The sequence below is a fragment of the Aythya fuligula genome, chromosome 6, assembly GCF_009819795.1.
Source record: "Aythya fuligula isolate bAytFul2 chromosome 6, bAytFul2.pri, whole genome shotgun sequence".
NCBI classification, from domain to species: domain Eukaryota; kingdom Metazoa; phylum Chordata; class Aves; order Anseriformes; family Anatidae; genus Aythya; species Aythya fuligula.
Window position 1 is genome coordinate 8,563,529 of NC_045564.1, and position 18,090 is coordinate 8,581,618.

At 48.2% G+C, this 18,090-nt stretch overlaps 1 protein-coding gene across 1 annotated transcript in view; it reads right to left on the minus strand.

The window, feature by feature from the left end:
* The window catches only part of ABCA12 (ATP binding cassette subfamily A member 12), an 81,579-nt gene extending 63,988 nt beyond the window's left edge, over positions 1-17,591 (minus strand). The window contains exons 1-3 of the mRNA XM_032190340.1: positions 17,523-17,591; positions 13,254-13,347; positions 588-735 (exon numbers count right to left, since the gene is read on the minus strand). Coding sequence (XP_032046231.1) covers positions 588-735; positions 13,254-13,347; positions 17,523-17,591 — 311 coding nt within the window. The remainder of the gene's footprint in view (positions 1-587; positions 736-13,253; positions 13,348-17,522) is intronic.
* Positions 17,592-18,090: the final 499 nt, after the last annotated feature.

Below are 18,090 nucleotides of genomic sequence, written 5' to 3' on the forward strand. Positions count from 1 at the left end.
TTTCATTTTTTCATCTGTTTGCCTATATGTTTAATGGTTTGCAGAGAGAACACCCATTCTGGCTGGAGCCTGGAGGCTCTACTGAAAGAGCAATCACTCCAGAACAAATGTGCCTCCGAAACTAGGGCTGTTGAGGAATTTGCCACTTCTACCCTAAGTGACCTGAGCTGATGACCACAGAAGGCAGACCAGCCCACTGGGCTTGCTCTTAGCAGCTGATGCCCTGCAAAACCCAGCCCACAATCATGCAAATAAAATTTCTTTGCTCTGATTTCTGAAATTTGGGTCATCAGAGGCACTTTCCTCAGGAAGTAAATTTCTCTTCTACAGTCAAGCCTGAAGCAATTGACACAATACCGATAGCTGTCCCTAATATGACCGTTTTTAAAGCATCCCACATTGCAGCCCATATTCTCATTTCTAAGTGCTCAGCTATCTAAAACTGGATCTGTTTGTTATACCAGACACCAGAGAGCCAGCTGTTGTGGACACACTTGCACATACACACATGCACGGCTGCTCCCTCCACCTCAAAGCAAGTTTTGCTCTGCAGCTTGTGACACCCAGCTACAGCCGGATCCCCTTACAGTTTGAGAGATGAGATGTCATTAAGCCTTGGCAGCAGATCGTCTGGTGTGTACGGCGTGCCTTTGCATCTGGCGTCTGTATCGCACAGCACAGTTTGCAGGAATGGGAAGAAGCCTGCACTAGGAAGGTTTCGGGGTGCGAGATAACCTGGAGGAAGGGGGAGACAGAAAATGATGTTATTACGATGCAGATATACATTTTTTGTTATGTGATTCTATCAGTATGTGCTACTTTCTCCGCACAAACCAGGGGCTTGATTCTCAGTTTCACTGAGGCTTTCACTCCGCCTTTGCAACACCATTTTGTAAAATGCCTCTAAAAACCCCCCTCAATACCAACAGAACCACAAAAGGCTAGTTAATAGGAAAAAGAGTCAAGCTATCTGTTTATAAGTAGATACATGTCAGTCCCAAAGCAACTGCAAGATTATTTTCTTTTAAATAAAAGAAGACATGGCCATAGGAACCTGAAGCATCCTTAGGAACACGTTCTCCTAGACTTGGTTGGATCGGTTCCTGTGTAAAGACCCAAGCTTCAGCTTCAAGCCAAGCTATTACAACAGGGCTGTGTCTCAGATTTTGCCACAGGAAGGGGCAGCACATCCAGGACCAGACAACCTCCTTGTGCAGAGCTGCCCAGGGAAGGCAGAGGAGCAATCTATCACCACTCCTTCCATGCCTCCTGCCATCTCAGAGCAGCTCCAGTGCCATCTGCTCGGTGACCTGCGATGCTGGCAGCCAGCGCTGCGGGGTGAGATGTGTGTCCCTGTCTCCCATTTCTGCAAACACGGCGAGGACCCGAGCAATTAGAGACTTCAGTGTTTCATGTGCCACTTGCCCCCCGCTGCTTACTGCCAGCCCGCAGAGTTCACCAAATGCGTCTCCTCGCGGTGACAAATGCTCTAATAAATCTCACAACTCTTTTGCTGGATCACGGCAACGTATTATTTAAAATAATCATTTGGAAAATTACCTGGCAAAGGACATGGCTATTATTTCTCCGATGGAAAGGAGCCAGCTTTACAAAGGGCCCGCAGGCAGGCTTGTGGTAATTGATTACCTTGCTGCTCAGACTCCACAGATGACCTGTGACTCTTGCCCAGGACCAGCTTTATCTCTAACCCCTCCAACACAGACACCACGCCACGTTTGTAGGACATTTATCAGTTAGAGCACTGGTCAAAACCCAGATATTCCCGAGGGGGATGGCAGTGCTAGGTGGAGCATACGGCTGCCAGTGTCCTCGAAGGAGACTTCCCACTGCTTCATGCCAGATAGCACCAGGTACTCCTGCAGGGACAAAGGCACCCGTTTTGGGTGGCGCTGTGATTCTCCTGTCCCTCAGCAGAGAAGTGCCCCAGAAAGCTGAAGGAGATGTCCCACCAGGTAGAGCTTCACCTGTTCCCCATGTCCCCCAGGCCACCGGGAGTTATGGGGCAGGCTGAGTCAGCTCCCCGTGATCACAGAGCGCCAAGGAGAGCGCAAGAGCTCCCTTCTCCCTACAGGCAGTCCTTCTGGGTTCGAGGCCAAAGCCCCAAATACGCTCTGCTCTAAAAGTTTCAAAGGGTAATTAAGTCTGCTGCCCATGAGGGAAACTGGAGAGTAGGGCACTTTAATCTCAAAGCATCCTTCTGTGAATATCCCCTGCCCTGTCTGGGACGCTGGCCCTTTGGGAGGACCAATTACAGCTCTTGTACACCCTGGTGTTTTTCTCATCTTCCTTCTGATCTCCTGCACCCTCCTTCCCCTTGCAGGCAATCGACTCACGCCCCAGTCCAAGAACGCACACCACAGCCCTCGCTTTGTCAGCACGTCTACAAAACGCTGGTTCAAAGAGCTGGAGAGCCGCGAGGCTCGGGATGGTGAGCAGAAGAGGAGTGAAGAGAGACAGATAGGAGCTAGGAGGGCAAGGGCTATGCCCTCTACCACCATCCACAGCTACCAACCTTAACCAGGGCCAGCAAGCAAGGTCACGTCTCTCAGGAGACCTGGAGCAGCTAAAAATGTGTAATCCCTCAGCGGGACAGCGGGGTGGGGAACACGCACGTGGCCAGGAGCCTGGGGAGCAGTGTTCCTCACTAGAGAGGCACGAAGTTTACAGAGACAATTATACAAGAGTTCCTGCCGCATCCCAAGCAGAAGTAATTTCCTTGAGATATAAGCAGTGATGATATATTTTAAAATTAGACTCGAAGCCTCCGAGTCTGCTTTGAACTACGAGGACAATTATACAATCAGTCGCTGTATCACAAGCAAGGTGTATGGCATATGAACGCGGCGATGATATCAGCTTCTTCTTCTCCTTTCTTTTTAAACAGCAAGCTAAAAAACTACAGAGGCAGAAATTTATGACCCGAAGTTTGCAAGTGCTGCTGGAAGTGCTGGTGGTAGCACAATGCCTGTGAAGATGTTGCCAGGTTTGAGAATGAAGGAAGCTTTTCAAGAAGGCACCGAAATATCTGAAATGTCTGGGCCGAAGCAGAGCCAGAGCATGAGGCACCCTGCAGGGAGCACAGCTGGTTTGGGAGCCCGAGCCCAGACAAACACGGTGCAGCCTCAGAGCTCTTCCCTGCAACTCCCTCTCGTCCTGCAGAGGAAGGAACTCAGAAAAAAAGCTGGTGAGAAGCTGAGCCAAGAGATTAATGCATCTCCTTCTCCCACGGAAGTCTTTGGCAATGCCACTTCCACGAAAAATAGATTTCTCTTGCCCTGTAGTCCCCACCTTCATGATCCTGAGATACGACAGATCCTCAACACGACATCAGTTTTTATCATGTTCCCTACCTTTAAACACTTTAAACTGCGATTGTCCTTGGAAGATCTCACTCTGCTGCCTATAAACCAAGACGTGGAGATCGCTGCACCCACTGCTGCCCCTTCTCAGCCCCGAACAGAGGTCACCCCAACAGATTTCTCACAAATTGCTGTGTCTGCAACGAAAACCTGGGCCCAGAGCTGCATCCTATTAGCAAAGACTGACTTTTGGGCTGGCTGGCAACGGAAGCCCAAGGGTAGATGTTTTTTTGCTATCCCATATCACTGTGGAGTGCTTTAATTTTCGGCCACTGTTGAAAGAAAGGCACCAAATCTGAAGAAAACCAGACAGGCATCCCGAAGGGCAGAAGAAGCCAAGGGCTCAGCACAGCATGGGCTGCCTGGTTCTCCCTGCTCATTAGCACCTACCCAGCCCGGCCGTATCTCCAGGAGCTGAGAAGAAAAGAGGCTTTCATTCCTTTGGGAATCCTGGCATTTCCACATTTGCTTTCATTTGGAGTAAAATGAAGCAAGTTGATTTCTTTTTACTTGCTGAAACGGGTGAGATCCCGACACACTTCAACACAAGCAAAACATTTTGTTTTCTCCAGGTAAAGGAGCTTCGTAGAATAATGCTGAAAAATGCCAGGGTAATAATAAATGTCATACAAGACAGATGAAAATTACTATTTCGCTACGACCTATAAGATTAATTGAAATTGACTGAAATGTCCAAACCTAAATGAACCATGTTTTAGCTTGCCGCAGCGATGATGTTGCTTTCATCATGCTGGGGTTTCATGCGTTTGCAGCGGCTGCGTGGAGCTGTTTGGTTCAAGGACTGGGGCAGCTAGCGGGGTGCTGGCACAGCACCATCACCTCTTTTTTCGTTCCAAAACATCACCCATGCATTCCTTCTCCCTTTTCTGCCCACATGATATTTCTGCTTTTAGGACTTCCTACCTACTTCTGCCACCCATCCTGCAAAACTTGACAAAATCCATATCCCATTGTCCTCACATCAAAGGTACGGGATTTCCATTATGAGTGGCTACTCCCTACATGAATTTAGGCACATTAACTTATTTTCCTCTTTTATTAATAATTAAAAAAAAACATGCTGATTTTTCCTGTTTTCTGCCCACCTGTAGTTTAGCATCCTATCACGACTTGGGCATGAAAAAATTCTCTTGGCTTGAGATTTCACACGCCGATACTGCACATACCTTAAGCAGTAAGTCTTTGTTCATTAAAAAATCCATACAAATCTCAACTCCCCAACTGGTGAATTAAAGAAAATAATGAGCTAATGACTTCATTAGGATGTATTGTGTTTAATTGAAAATGCACTCAATCACTGCTGTATCATACAAAGAGGCTTAATAACCAGCTCTCTGCAGCAAAGAAAAAAATGTCCAAAAAGTGGTGCGATAGAGAAATAATATCATGATCCATAACGAAAAGGGTAATTGAACATTTCTTGCAGCACAGGACAAAGAAACACAATGAGACCATGAGGCAGCAGGCAAAAAGGAGAGAAAGCCCCTTTTGAAGGCCTATCAAAATATTGTGATACGTGCTGAACAGCAGCCATTCATTCTACAACAAATTAGACAAGCCCCCAAAAACAGATTGTCAGTAGCTGCTGACGCAGGAATACTTGAACTCAACCTCTTCAGCTTCTGGGTGAAGAAACCTTAAACCTTTGAAGATTTTTCTAGTGGAAGAATCACTCTGCTCCTTGTTCCTCCACGCCCTCAATCACCCTGAGCAGCAGCAGAGGGTCTAACCCAGAGCAGCGATCCTGACTGTTTATCAGCTGTGATTTATATTTATCTAGGCACTCACACAGCACACAAGGAGAATATTTACTGCTGTGGTGACCTCCTCCCAGCTTTCCAGGCAAAATGTCTAACGAAGCTGGCCACATCCAACCTTCTTACTTCCCTTCTCATCTTTCTCATAGTTGCACAGCATTGCTTTAAACTTTATTCCTTCACCTTGTTACACACCCAGAGTCAAAAAGACAAAGAGCACGCCTCTTTCATGCCACGCTGACTGATGTTGTTCCTCTTCAACCACACACAACTGCACCTTTCCAGCTTTGTTCACGTCTATTTCTGACCAACTCACATTGCCTATCGCTTGTGGAAAGCTTTGTGATGATGCCAGGAGCTTTGATAGCTCTCCAAAAGCAAAATGTGACCACCAAATCTATGGGATAACATTAATTTTGAAGCATTTGTTGGTTTTGTTTTGTTTTTTAACACATCTGAAGAATGACCCAGATAACCAAGTGGCCTATCCCTTCATCTATGGAAAGAGACTATTTAATTGCTGCATTGCTCATATTGATGTGACGTTGTGAGAGAGGTTCACACGCTCTGAAATTCGTGTCTGACCGTGGAGCTGGAGAAAGGGGCCCTCATGTTCCTAGTGACCTCGGACTGAGGTCTCTGATGGGAGCAGGTCGCCTCCTGGTCACGCAGGTCCTGAGGCTTTCCTCCACCTTTTTCACACCTGCAAGATCAACGCCCACAGAAGTCGCACAGCTGTTGAGGACAGTAAGTGCTACAGTTCTGTCAGTACAGCCCAAATCTCGTTCAGTGTGTCCAAAGCCCATGGCACAGGAGTGATTAGCCCTGCTGCTTTTAATGGGATTACTCCGGCTTCAGGTTAAAGGCATACTTAAGAGCTGTGCTGGGTCAGAGCTAATGGTTTGGTACCACACTCCCACTGTCCCTAGACTGCTGCCTTTTGCATGACAAAGCTGATTTTTACAGCACTGCAGAGCTAACAGGTGATTTCTTTCTGATTTCTTTCACCCTATTCCCTGCAATTTCCCCCGCTGAAGAGACGGCACTGGAAGAAGAGATCCCCTTGAGCTCACCCCAAAGTCGCAGGACACCAAACACCCTCAGTATCCATCATATCGGGGGCATTTCTGCTCCCTGTGGGCCTCCTGCATTGCTGTTGGCCTTGAAGCAGCGTCATCCTCGGCCACCCTTCCCTCAGCTCCAAGTGGTGCTGGTTTTTAATTTCCCCCTTGCAGATCATGAGGAAGGAGAAGATGCTGTGAGCAGCTATTACACACACACTGCTCCACCTCTGATACCTCCCAGCCTGCCCTGATTTCCAAGTCGTGTACCCATCACCCAGCTCCTGGTTTTTGACATGCCAGCTTCCATTCAACCTGGAAGATGCCTGGTGTGGCCAGGTGAGATTCAAACCCTTGATTATTTTTTATTTTTTTTTTAAATCTTCACAGCAACATCACTCGTTTCCCTGACCGTGCCAACAGTACGATGTCCTCGGTTGTCTGCCTACGACGGCGAGATGGAAGCAGCAGACAGCTCGCTGCGAGGCTCCTCCCTGTGTCGGTGGCTTCGCTGGAGGAAGCGTTTCATTGCCCAACTCTTCCCTCCAGCATTTCAGGCTCTGCAAATAATAAGACCAGCCCAGAGCAGGCAGTAACTGCTTCCATGCTTATTAAGACTAGGCAAGCTCGTTTTGCTCGCCCACAGACCTTCACCTCTTCCACCCCCTTATTTAATAAATTAAAAATCAGCACCTGGATACGAATGCATTGGGTTCGCGTACTGATCGGGGAGATAATAAAGAGCAGAGAGCGAGCATAAAAATGGAAGCTGAGTGGGAGAAAAAGCAGGTGTAGAGGGAGGAGAAAACCTCCAAACCCAACACAAAGGAGAAAGGAAAGGAGATGGAAACCTCCTAAGAGGTCTGGATGGGGAAATGCCAGCACTGATGTCTGCTCCACAGGGCAGAGCCGACAGAGGCATGGCACCAGAGGTTCCCTGCCCTGTGCAGAGATGCTCCTCTGACTGAAGCTCCCCACACAGAGTGGGAGCTGTAGACCAACCCTTTTAAAAGCAATATTTAACACAAACAAGGCTAGCTTGGTCTTGTATAATACAGCTACCTTGCTTTGAAGCAGGACGCTGCACAAGCAGGACCTAAAAGGACAGGCAGAATATTTCCCAGCCAGAAGCTGGAACCAGAAAAATCCTAAATCCAGATCTAGACTTTGGGGAAAAAATGCACAAAAGCTGCATTTACTAAACTTCTGTCTCTCAATGGTGAGTGCTGCCAGGTAGTTTCCAGAGCCCATGCCTAGACTCCTTAAACAAAGTGACCTCGTTTACAGCTGCTAACTTCAGTGCAAGCCAAGCTGCTCAGCACCTTTGGAAAAATGCTTCTGTGCTTCTAGGTCCCGGCACCTGGCTGCAGGTGCTTCAGGAAGTCAACAGGAATTAAGTGGCTGCCCCAAGGCCCTGTTGTAATGCAGTGGGAAGAAAAAATCCTGGCAACTCAGGAGTTCCCACCTCCAACTCAACATCCTCCAGTCACACCTCACGAGGAGGAAGTCTGTAGAAAGAAACGAAGGCACAGATTTATGAAATGGGTGTTGTTATAAAAGAAGGGTTGAGAGATTTGGGGTTGTTCAGCCTAGAGAAGGCTCCAGAGAGACCTTATTGCAGCCTGTCAATGCATAAAATATATATGGGAAAGGCTTTCTACCAGGGCCTGTCGTGACAGGACAAGGGGCAATGGTTTCAAACAGAAAGAGGAAGACTGCTAGGCTAGAGGTGGCTGAGTTCAGGGGGAGCTTGGGCAAGTCACAGGGAACTGTAGGACCGAGCACCACCTCCCTGTGTCTCTTCCAGCAGGCGTGGGGGAAGATTCATATCCCCCTTCAGCACTGTTGCAATGAAACAGTGTTATATGGCAGCCTGCCTGGCACGGCATCAGCACAAAATAAATTTCATACTAAAGCAAAGGACACTGGAGGAGGGACCTGAAGAGCCTATTGTGCTAATCACGCTGCAGCCGAGCACAGACCAAATCTGGTGTTGTCTAGAAAAGGGGAGAAAACTGACAGCGAAGAGGGGAAGGTAACCAGAGACAGCAAGGAAAAGGGAACAGAGGAATGAGGCTGCTCCAGCACTGGCAAATGCTGGGGCAGAGCTGGGAGCCTGACGTGTGCCTGTCTGTAAACAGAGTAGGTTGAACCTTTGGGGTGGATTCCAGCTTGCATAAGCACCCATGACTTAACCAAATGAATGGAGCAGCCTGGGTAGCTAAGCCACCATCCCAACTACCTGTAATTACCATGGGAACCTAGTAATTTTTCCATGCTACTGGCAAAAAGATGAGCTCAGGTCCTTCCGACTCTGAAGTGAATTCCTTTAAAAGTGTTTAGCATCTTCTGGGAGCTTTTTCACCTCCAGGATGGTACCTCGGAGGAAGGAAGGCACGGAGCAAGGTGGGACACGGCGCTAGCTGCTCTCACACGTCTTCCTGGCAGCCACAGCCACCTCTCACAGGGAGAACTCAGCCAGCTCAAGCTCCTCTGTTAACTATGGGACGAGGTTAGTGTAAGGGTTTCTGCTTCTGAGCTAGGACTGAGGCTGGGAACTGTCAGAGCTAGCCGTGGTTTGAGGTCTGCAGTTATGGCAGGGGCTCCCTGCTCACTTACCAGCTCACTGCTGCAGCAGCCAGAGGGCAGAGATGTGTGGGAGTGGGGATGGAGGGCTAGAGGCACGGGATGCTACCCGTGTTTATCCTTCTCCTCTACACTGCCCGATCTGCGCTCTGGGATTCATCCTGATCTTCCCAACAAGGCCTGGAGCTGCTCCAGTCCTAGCTACCAGTGCCACTGAATGCAGCACAGCTCGGAGACCTTCTTCTAGAAGTCCTGGAGCCAAGACCGAGAGTGGAATTTGAATGTCTGCTCCTGTGCCACGCAGCTCTGGCTCTAAACTAGACCTAAACAGCTGGGCTGGTACCAGAACACAGTCTGGTGCTATCCCATTATCCCCCAGTAAAGGCTCCAAAGAGCAGCCTGGTGAAGCACTTTGCTAAATGAGCCCATGACAAACATCTCAGAGTGACTGAAATCCACCAGGCAAGCATCTCCACGGAGGTGATGAAATTTGGGTGAAAATTCGGGGCAGAGGTGAAGGGTAAGATGTGCTCCCCAGAGAAGAGTTCAGGCAGGAGGAGTCTGGTGGATTTTCAGACCAGAGCCAAGAGCACAGCTCCCTGCCATGAAGATGGAACAACATCTGTGAATGAGGCATGGCTTTCACAACCTACACCTAACTCCATCCCTGGTAAGGCCAGGGGGAGCAGACCTTGGGTCTAAAAGGAGAGCAAGTCCCTGCCACATTTTCTCCATAAAGAGCAGGGTTTCAAAATGAGTGGGCAACTCACCACACCCCAGAGAGCTTCTATGGAGAATAATGATGAGGTCAAACTGACAGGAGGGGAAAGAAGGAGAACAGAAAAGGAAGAAAGCAGGCGGGTAGGGTGTGACGGGGTGTGACAGCGCTAGTTAAAGCAAAGAGCCTAATTGGGCTTCCCTGTAGACTGAGTGGGTTGGGCCCCGAGGGACAGATTGTATCGCTCACACAATTCCCAAATTGCAGAAACTTGTAGTGATGGAAGATTTTTGTCCCTACTCACTCTAGAAAACCTGTGATACAGGCACAAAAGACTGGAAGACACTTCCAAGGCAGTTCATTGGCTTCCAGCCCCACACGTGCCACACAGCACATCCCAGCACCTTCCAGCACATGTGAGGGCTGTAATGAAAGATCAAAAGCCACGACTGGGATGTGCCCAGTGAGCTGGATGGGAAATTGGTTTGGGGAGACACTCAGATCATCACAACTGCCTATGCAGAGAAACAAATCTTTATTTCTCCTGCCCATTATCTCTGCTGACCTGGAAACACATCACCGAACAGATGCCTGCGTGGAAGAGTTTTCTTTTCCTCTTTTTTTTCCTCTCTTAGATACTAGAGGCTTCAATCATGAAGCAAATTACATATCAGATGGATTTTAGCTCCTTCTTTTACCTCAGTTCTTCTCCTACGAGCATCCTCTTGACTGGTGATATTTATTTAGCATGTCATTTCTCTTTGGAGTTCAGCCCAGCACCAGATCCTGTTGCATTAGGTGCTACACAAACACGAAGGGAAGCAAGTGACTTGTTCTCAGAAGAAGCTCTTGCTAGGTAATTTCTCTAAATAATCCTCAATTCATTGAAGGTCTTTTAGGCATCCTTAAGAAGCACTGTCTTGAACTTGAGCTGTTTTAATTGAGCAAATTGTAGATTTCATGATCTTGCTGCGGCCCTGAATACACGAGATAAGCTTCCAGACGTTTTCTGTGGGGTTGTCTCTAAGGCTTCAAAACTCAGCATCTGAGGAGCATATTCTATCTCTGTGCCCTTGATTCCATGCTTCCTGACTTCTGTCTGCCTGCAATAAGCTCTTGACAGCAGCAGAACTGGCAACAGCTTCTTGTCACTATTTAATGATTGTGTCCTTTAAGGGAGGCACTGGAACTCAGCATAACGGGGATTTAATTCCCACTGAAAGCGAACAAAACCCCCTCCTGTAATCATTACTCTACAGTTGTCCACCCAGCTTTTTCGTGCATCTTTTTTTTCCCCCAGAAAAGAAAGCTCCCGAATGATTTCCCTTTTTGTTTTCAAGCAAAAAGGTGATACGTTTTGTCTAGTTGTCAAAACAGAGGCCAACATTCAAGAGGTATTCTTATTTAACTAGAAAAGCAGCAGGAACTGCCTGTTCAATGTTTCCATCAACATTCTTCTCCATCCCCTTTGGGTTCTTAGATGGCCTCTAAACGCCTGGATCACGAGTACACCACAACCATTAACATCTTTTCCAGCACAAAACCTTGCACTAGAGTTCCTATCACCCACTTTATGATAGAAAGACACTCGCTCAGGTCCTGAGACTTGCTCCCAAATTCAGCTATGCAAGAAGAGGGAACAAGCCCCAAAATGCTGTCCAATCTTTCCCCTTCCTGCAAAGTCCAACTGATGAAGCTACTTGCTGCTGCTCGGAACATTCCTCCTGATCCGGTAATTCACAGATGCAATCACCCTGAGCAAACACGCTTCCAAAAAATACACATTCAAATTAATAGCCACGTACAGTAAAATAAATATTTTACCATCCAGCTGGTACTCTTGACAGTCACCTTATCTGAGCTCTCACGGACAGCGAGTACAACCAACGGAGCCATGGGGGAGGATTGCCATTGGCAAAAACTGGAGATTTCACTAAATACAGCGTGCCCAGTCTTGCCTGCTCCAACTGGTTCAAGGGAATTTGGGCAGAACTTCAGATATCTCACAGGCCTAAAGAGGAGTTTCACTGGCAGCAGATGGGCTTGGGTTTAAAAGACCACCCTAACACAGCAAGAATGCCCTTCTCCATTAAAGACCTTGAGATGCTTCCAGAGAAGTCCTTCACTCCAGCTCTCCATCACAGCCTACAAATTAGATGCACAAACCTCTAGTCCCAGAGAGCTCGCAGCCTACCCTGACGAGGGCTATCCTAATTGCCTGTCTTGTGTTTGTCACAGCGTGGCCCTCTCTCATACATCATTCAGAAACACTGAAACACTTTTAATCAGAGAATCGCGCATTAACTAGGTTGGAACGTTTCCAGTGCGCACCCGCCATCGAGTACAAATCTCTCATGACCACATTTTACACACCTGATAGCTACAGACTGGAAGCCAACTGCTCGTCCTTGCTGCTGTCAGCCTGTCTCCTCTTCCCCCTGCCTCAGCCTCCTTCCCCCAAAGAGAAAAACCCAGCACTGCGCACGCCACAGCTTTGTTCTTGTCAAGTCAACACCAGCCTGAGGCTGGTCAGCCAGGGGGCGCCTCCCCTGTGAGTCAGGTGTTGCAAATCTTTTGGTAAGGGCAATTTTGGAGGGCCTGTTCCTACCCCGTGCTGGGAAGCTGTGGCTGTCAGTAACAACTCTGTGCTGCAGCACGTGGATGTGATTCAGCAACCGAGATGTGCAACATGAAGCAAGAGGCTGGCAGGCACTTTCAGGGGCTCTGCAATAAGGCTGAGGGTCTCTAACGAGGGGGTAACAAAAAGGGTACAGCTCCGTGACTGATTTCTCCCAACACAAAGGCAGGCTGTTGCTGAAAAGAGGGGCCAGCCCTTCCTACCAGTCCTCTCCCTTCCCTTGGGACTGCCTTGGGAGGCTACAGAGGGCAGAAGCAGGGATTGGATCCACCTCAGAGTTAACACTGGGGCAAGGCAGAAGGCTTCTGTCTGGATAAACTCCTTGCTCTGCTTTACCATGTAATTTCATAAACTGACGCTGCCTGGTTTGAGAGCATGACAGGCCTATGTCTTCTGCTGGTGACGTGTATTTACTAAACTCAGCGTGAGTTTTTAGAGCAGATTCAAGCAGACCCACGCTCTGGGTGCAGACACGTGTTCTCCCGACCCAGGAGGCACAGCCTGCAAGCAAAAGCCAGCTTGTGCAAACTCTTCACCCGTCTAGCCACCACCAACTGTTCACCCACCCACCAGCAGCTCCGGGACTTGCCAGTAAGGGCTCACAGGCACCAAGCTCCCACTGTCCAGGCACACACTGCTAAGGCTCAGCTGAAGAGGAGCTTTTTGCCTGTAGCAAACAAGGTGAAATCATTCACGATGCCCAACCTCGTGGTTTTTACCTTCATAACCTCACTTGAAGCCTATGCCCTTGGTCGTGTTGCTGAATAAGATCTCTCCCAGCTGCTCTCTTGTCCCTCAATTTATCATGTAGGTTTATACTGCTGCCTACAACAGCAGTACCTGAGTGCATCTTGATGAGACTGTTCTGCAAAGTTGTTTTCTAATTACGAAACTAATTTAAAAGAAACATAAATAGAAGCAACCTCAGAGGAACACAGACATTTTATTTACAGCATGCTGCATCCCAGGAAGTCTCCACTGGAAACTACAAAGAACCAAATTTGTAAAAGTAACAAAACACATCAAATTAACACATCAGTCACTGAAATGAGAACTAAACCCCAAAGACATAAAAGCAAACCGGTTACTTACAGTTTGGCTGTGGTTCTGGAGGGAATTTGAGACGGATGATGGCCAAGATTATGAAAACAACCACAGGCCAGGAAATTAAAATGAACGACCATACCTATAAAATAGCAATGAAAATATATCGGTTACGTTTGTCGCGCTGATGTGTCCCAGAGCTTGTCTGGAATGTACAAGTACCACTCTAAATGAGTTATAAGATGCATTGTAAATAATGCCTGTCTCGGTGCACATATTATTAAAACCCAAGTATTATCTATGCAGGAAGAAAAACCACATATGATCGTAAGAGCAAATAATGAGCCTGAAAGTAACGCAAGCCTTCCTGTGTTTCAGCTTGGCTGTTTACACAGTTTTGCACAGATTTGAGACACTGCTATGGAAGAGGAAAAGCACCCTGACAAGCACGAGACTTTTGGATGCATCAATTGTATGACTTAAGAGTCAAAATGGGAAGAGTTTCACTTTCTGTGTATGGCACTGCTCAAATGACTGGCAAAGGTGACCTTGATATGATTAACTATAGCTCAAAATGGAAGTGTTTGACATTGAAATGACAAGGCTACGGCACTTTTTTTCCCCAAAAACTTTCACTGTTCTTCACAAATGGTTCAGCCTTACAATACAACCAAAAGAAAGAGGATTTTCCTGGTATTTGTTTTCAAGGCGTGGAAGCAAGCATGGTGAAGGAAGGGATTTACGGAGTTGTGTAACCAGCTGGAGAAGTCCCATTCAATCACCAACCACCAGAACTCCTCACGTGAGCTCCTGACCGCGGCAACCTAACTCCCTGGTACCCTTCCCCTTCCAAACTGGAGCAGCCTACGTAGGTGAGCTGCGATGGAAGAGAAATGATGTAAAATTGGCATAATATGTCAGAAAAAATACGAAGATTTACAGACCTCTGGGCTTTGACATGAAAGCTGACCATTTCAATGGATGAGGATGAAGAAAATAGTCTGCTAATCATCCAGTGCAGCAAACCAATCTAGGTAGGAGGCCCAAAGTCAGTATTAAAACTGCAAGCATGGGAGTTTTGTAAGCTAAGAAAATGCAATTTCTCAAATAATTAACTGCTTTTGTACTAGCTGGCTAGCTCGCTACTGTGCCTACTAGATTAGAATTTTCCATCCATCAGTAAAGCTCAAAGTACCCTGTGCTGCAAAATTGCCGTGCTATCTTCATGCCAGTTTTTGAAACTGCAGAGATGTCTTTCTTCAAAATCATCCCATTTTTCATTGTTGCATCGCTATTTTTTTCAGATCAGCACATATTACCCAAACCCATTTTTCCAAAGGTAATTCCAAGCCCATAACAGTGTTTTCATTTCCCGTAATGCTTCCTGGAACATAAAAACAAACAAACAGACAAACAAATCCCGGAGAGCAACTGAACTTCAAGAGGTTTGTTTCACAGCAACTCCCTCCCTATCATCCCCAAGGAGATGACACACAGCCACGGCAGTGGGAGCACGACTCGTGCCCCAAAATAGGGAACTGACAGCTGTCAAACACAAGGCACCTCCTAACACATCCTTTCAGAGAGGGTATTCCTATAGTTTCAACGTTCAGCAGCATTTCAGCTTTTACAGACCCCCCTCTTCCTTTTATATATATGCTAAATAACAAGATTCATCTCTGAAACCAACATTTTTTATATTTTTTTCCATATATCACATGCTTTCCCTGTAATCAGTCCCCAAATACAGTATTTAACTTGGCTTAGTTCCCAAGCACGCAGCATTATTAAGGTATCCTCCTAGGTTAGCACCACGTAGGCTACAGGAAAATTATGGGGTAACAGCACAGAAACTGATATTAGTCAGAGGCTGCCTAAAGGAAGGGCAAGACATCTTTCATATTCTTGGTGGAGGAAATGAATACGGGTCGTCTCGGCTCTGGGAAGTCTTTGTGCCTCCCCATTTGGAGCTAAAATGGCACTTCCACCCCCAAGCAGCTCTTCCCTTTGTATCTCCGTGCTGGGAGTTAATTGGATTTAATAGTAGCTGGGTACAGCAGTTACAACAGAGCGATCTCACTGTCCCAGGCACTTCTAGTTAACAACAACAAGCCAAGCAGCCTGGCCAAACCGACTGCAGGTAGAACACGTTGACTTGAGCGGAGCCATAATCAATGCCAGTTTGGCTCGTGGGACTCCGAGCACTGTGCCACAGGTTGCATAATCCCTTGGTTGCTGGATTATTTCACTGCTAAAAGCAGATTTAATTGCTCAGACCTTGGTACGTCTGGATGCAGGCACGTTTTCGCTCCCTCCTGTGTCTGTTTAAATAACCAAGCCACATAGAAGTGAGAGATGGAAAGCAATAAAAGTGCAAGAGGATCCCATTTCTCCAATTCCCCTTGGTAGGCAGGCCGAACCTTGCTCCCCAGAAGGCTGCCACCTCCACTCACGGCCAGTCCTTGCTCAGCAGGAGCAACCTGTGCCGAGGCTCTCCCTGGTTATGGATGCAGAGCTTCAGCTGATTTCAGCAAATTGATGGCCAAGCAAGCTGCAGCTCCCCCCATACAATCTCTCCAGGGGCTCTGCAGAGAGTGTGCAGAGGAAATAAAGTGTAAAGCAGAAGGCAGAATCAAATGCGTCCGCCGGCCCTGGATAGACTGATAAACAGAGCAGGAGCGGTGGGAAAGCACTTCAGGCTGTGGAAGGAGAGGGGCTGGCCTGTGTCAGACTGCTGTGACACCTGGTGAGGGCAACGAGCACCACTGCAGCAGCAGCAGCCACTTTCTGGGGTTATCGGAAGCAAAGAAGGACAACAGAGAGCTTCCCCTGCCAAGCAAGCACACACCAAAACAAGCTGCCTGAAAGCCTGGTCCACCAGTGCGGTTACATCACACAGGTTAAAAAAAAAACAAAGCTGGAAATGGGAAGGATAGAGAAATCAGGATGCGTTCAGGAGCAGCGCTCTGGGTTTACCTCCTCACAGCTGCTGCATTCCCAGCAAGATCCTTAATTTGGAGCAAGAGAGGGAATGGAAGGAGGGCTGGAGGGAACGCCTGCCCTAAAACAATAAGTGGTGTCCAGACTTTGTTTTAACTGATGTTCCCATCCTACAGAATTGATGTTTCATCCCTACAGGAAACTGAAAGAAGAATTACAGCAAGTGAGGCTGCATGGCCAGGGCTTATGTAAGCATTTACTGCGGGCACACAGGAGCTGAAAGAGACCCAAGCCTTCTGGTTTTAACAAGGCTGTTGAAATTGGTCATGTAACTAGAGATAATCTGTTGGTATTTCTCTGTATCTCAGAAAAATATATTCTCCTGTACCTCTCACAGCAACCACAGACTTAACTCCGAGGAGCACAGCCCATCTGCAGCTGCTGGGGAGATGAACTCAGCCCCTCTTTGAAGCTGCAAACCCAAGAGGCAGGGCAGAGCAGGCACACAGCCGACCCTGCAGATGTGCGCGGTGCTGGGAGGTCTTGCACTCCATCCCCACATCGCACTGCCCACGTGGCTCTTCTCCGACATCTCCTCTTCTCTGCCCTTTCTGCACCTGCCAAGGCTTCCCGTGCAACCAGAGTTTACAAACCATCCCATTGGGATTCCCAGCAAGAGGACGGGTTGAAGCCCAAGTCTGGGAATTGCAGCGTGCTTCTGCTGAAAGGCCAGCGCAGCTGTATGGAAAGCAAAACTCCTGATACAACCCTACTGGCCAGGCTTTGCCTGGACACGCAATGCCACCTGAAGGAGCACTGCCTCCGTGACACCACAGTTCAGATTCCTTTCTGGACATCCTTAGCAATGCTTGATTTTGGGGAGAAAAACATCTGGTGTGGTTGCTTTGCAACACACTGGACTGTGCTGGAAATCTGTCCCACCTGCACCTCTCAGAGCCACTTTTTTCTTTGTCCATCCATTAAAAATGGCTCTATGTAATGACACCCTCATTGTCCCCAGACTGCAGGGACTCCTCAGAGGCTGCACACAGACTCTGGGGACTGCTCACACTGGAGCAGCCTTAATTCAGGTCTGCCCGTGAGTTTGTGGAGGGTTTTGTCTGCAGGGACCATCAGCAGCATCCCTGCTACTCAGTCTGGACTCCTGAGCCCTCACCATGACACAAGATGCAGCCACTTTGGCTTACAGTGACCCTTCTTCTTTCCGTGCCATTCCCCTCCTTCCCTCTCTGTCTCTTTCCTTCCAAGCATTTCTAGTTTAACACCGTGGCTTTCCTCTCCTGCCGTGCCCTTCTTGCTCCTCAGCTCCTGTGGTTTCCAGCTCCCCCTCCTCTACGGCTTTGCTTTCACACTCACCGGCTGCCTCTTGACACTCAGCCAGTTCTTCCACAGCAGGATCCTCAGGTGCTGGGAGAGCGCAGCCATCCTCGGCCGTCCCAACCCAACGGGAGCCGGCTGCGTGTTCTTCCTCCCCGGGCTTAGGAGGCAAAAGCAGAGGCTCTAACCCAAACGGGCGTCCAGTGGCCAGTGTCTGAGCCTCTTCCCCACAGCATAGCTCTGAAGCAGCTACCTCATCCGCTTGTGGCTGCTGTGCTCCCCGTAACTGCAGCTCTTGTCCTCGCAGCAATAGCTCCTAGCAAATTCAACAGGTTATTCTTCTCCAGGCAGGCAGGCAGACGCAGCAGCCTGCCTCCACTTGTGCTAATTACAATATCCAGCCTCTCCTGGCTGCTCTTTGTTCAAGCCCTAACTGATAAAATGGATGGCATTCCAAAAAGATGCTTCTGCTTAAACAAAAGGTGATGCATGCCTCCTCCTCCTCCTCCTCCTCCTCCCTGTGATGAAACTACCTGCCTACCCACACACCGCTCCCGCTGGAGGTGTCATCAACAGCAGAGAGTCAGGCTGCTTGCCAGGCCGCTCC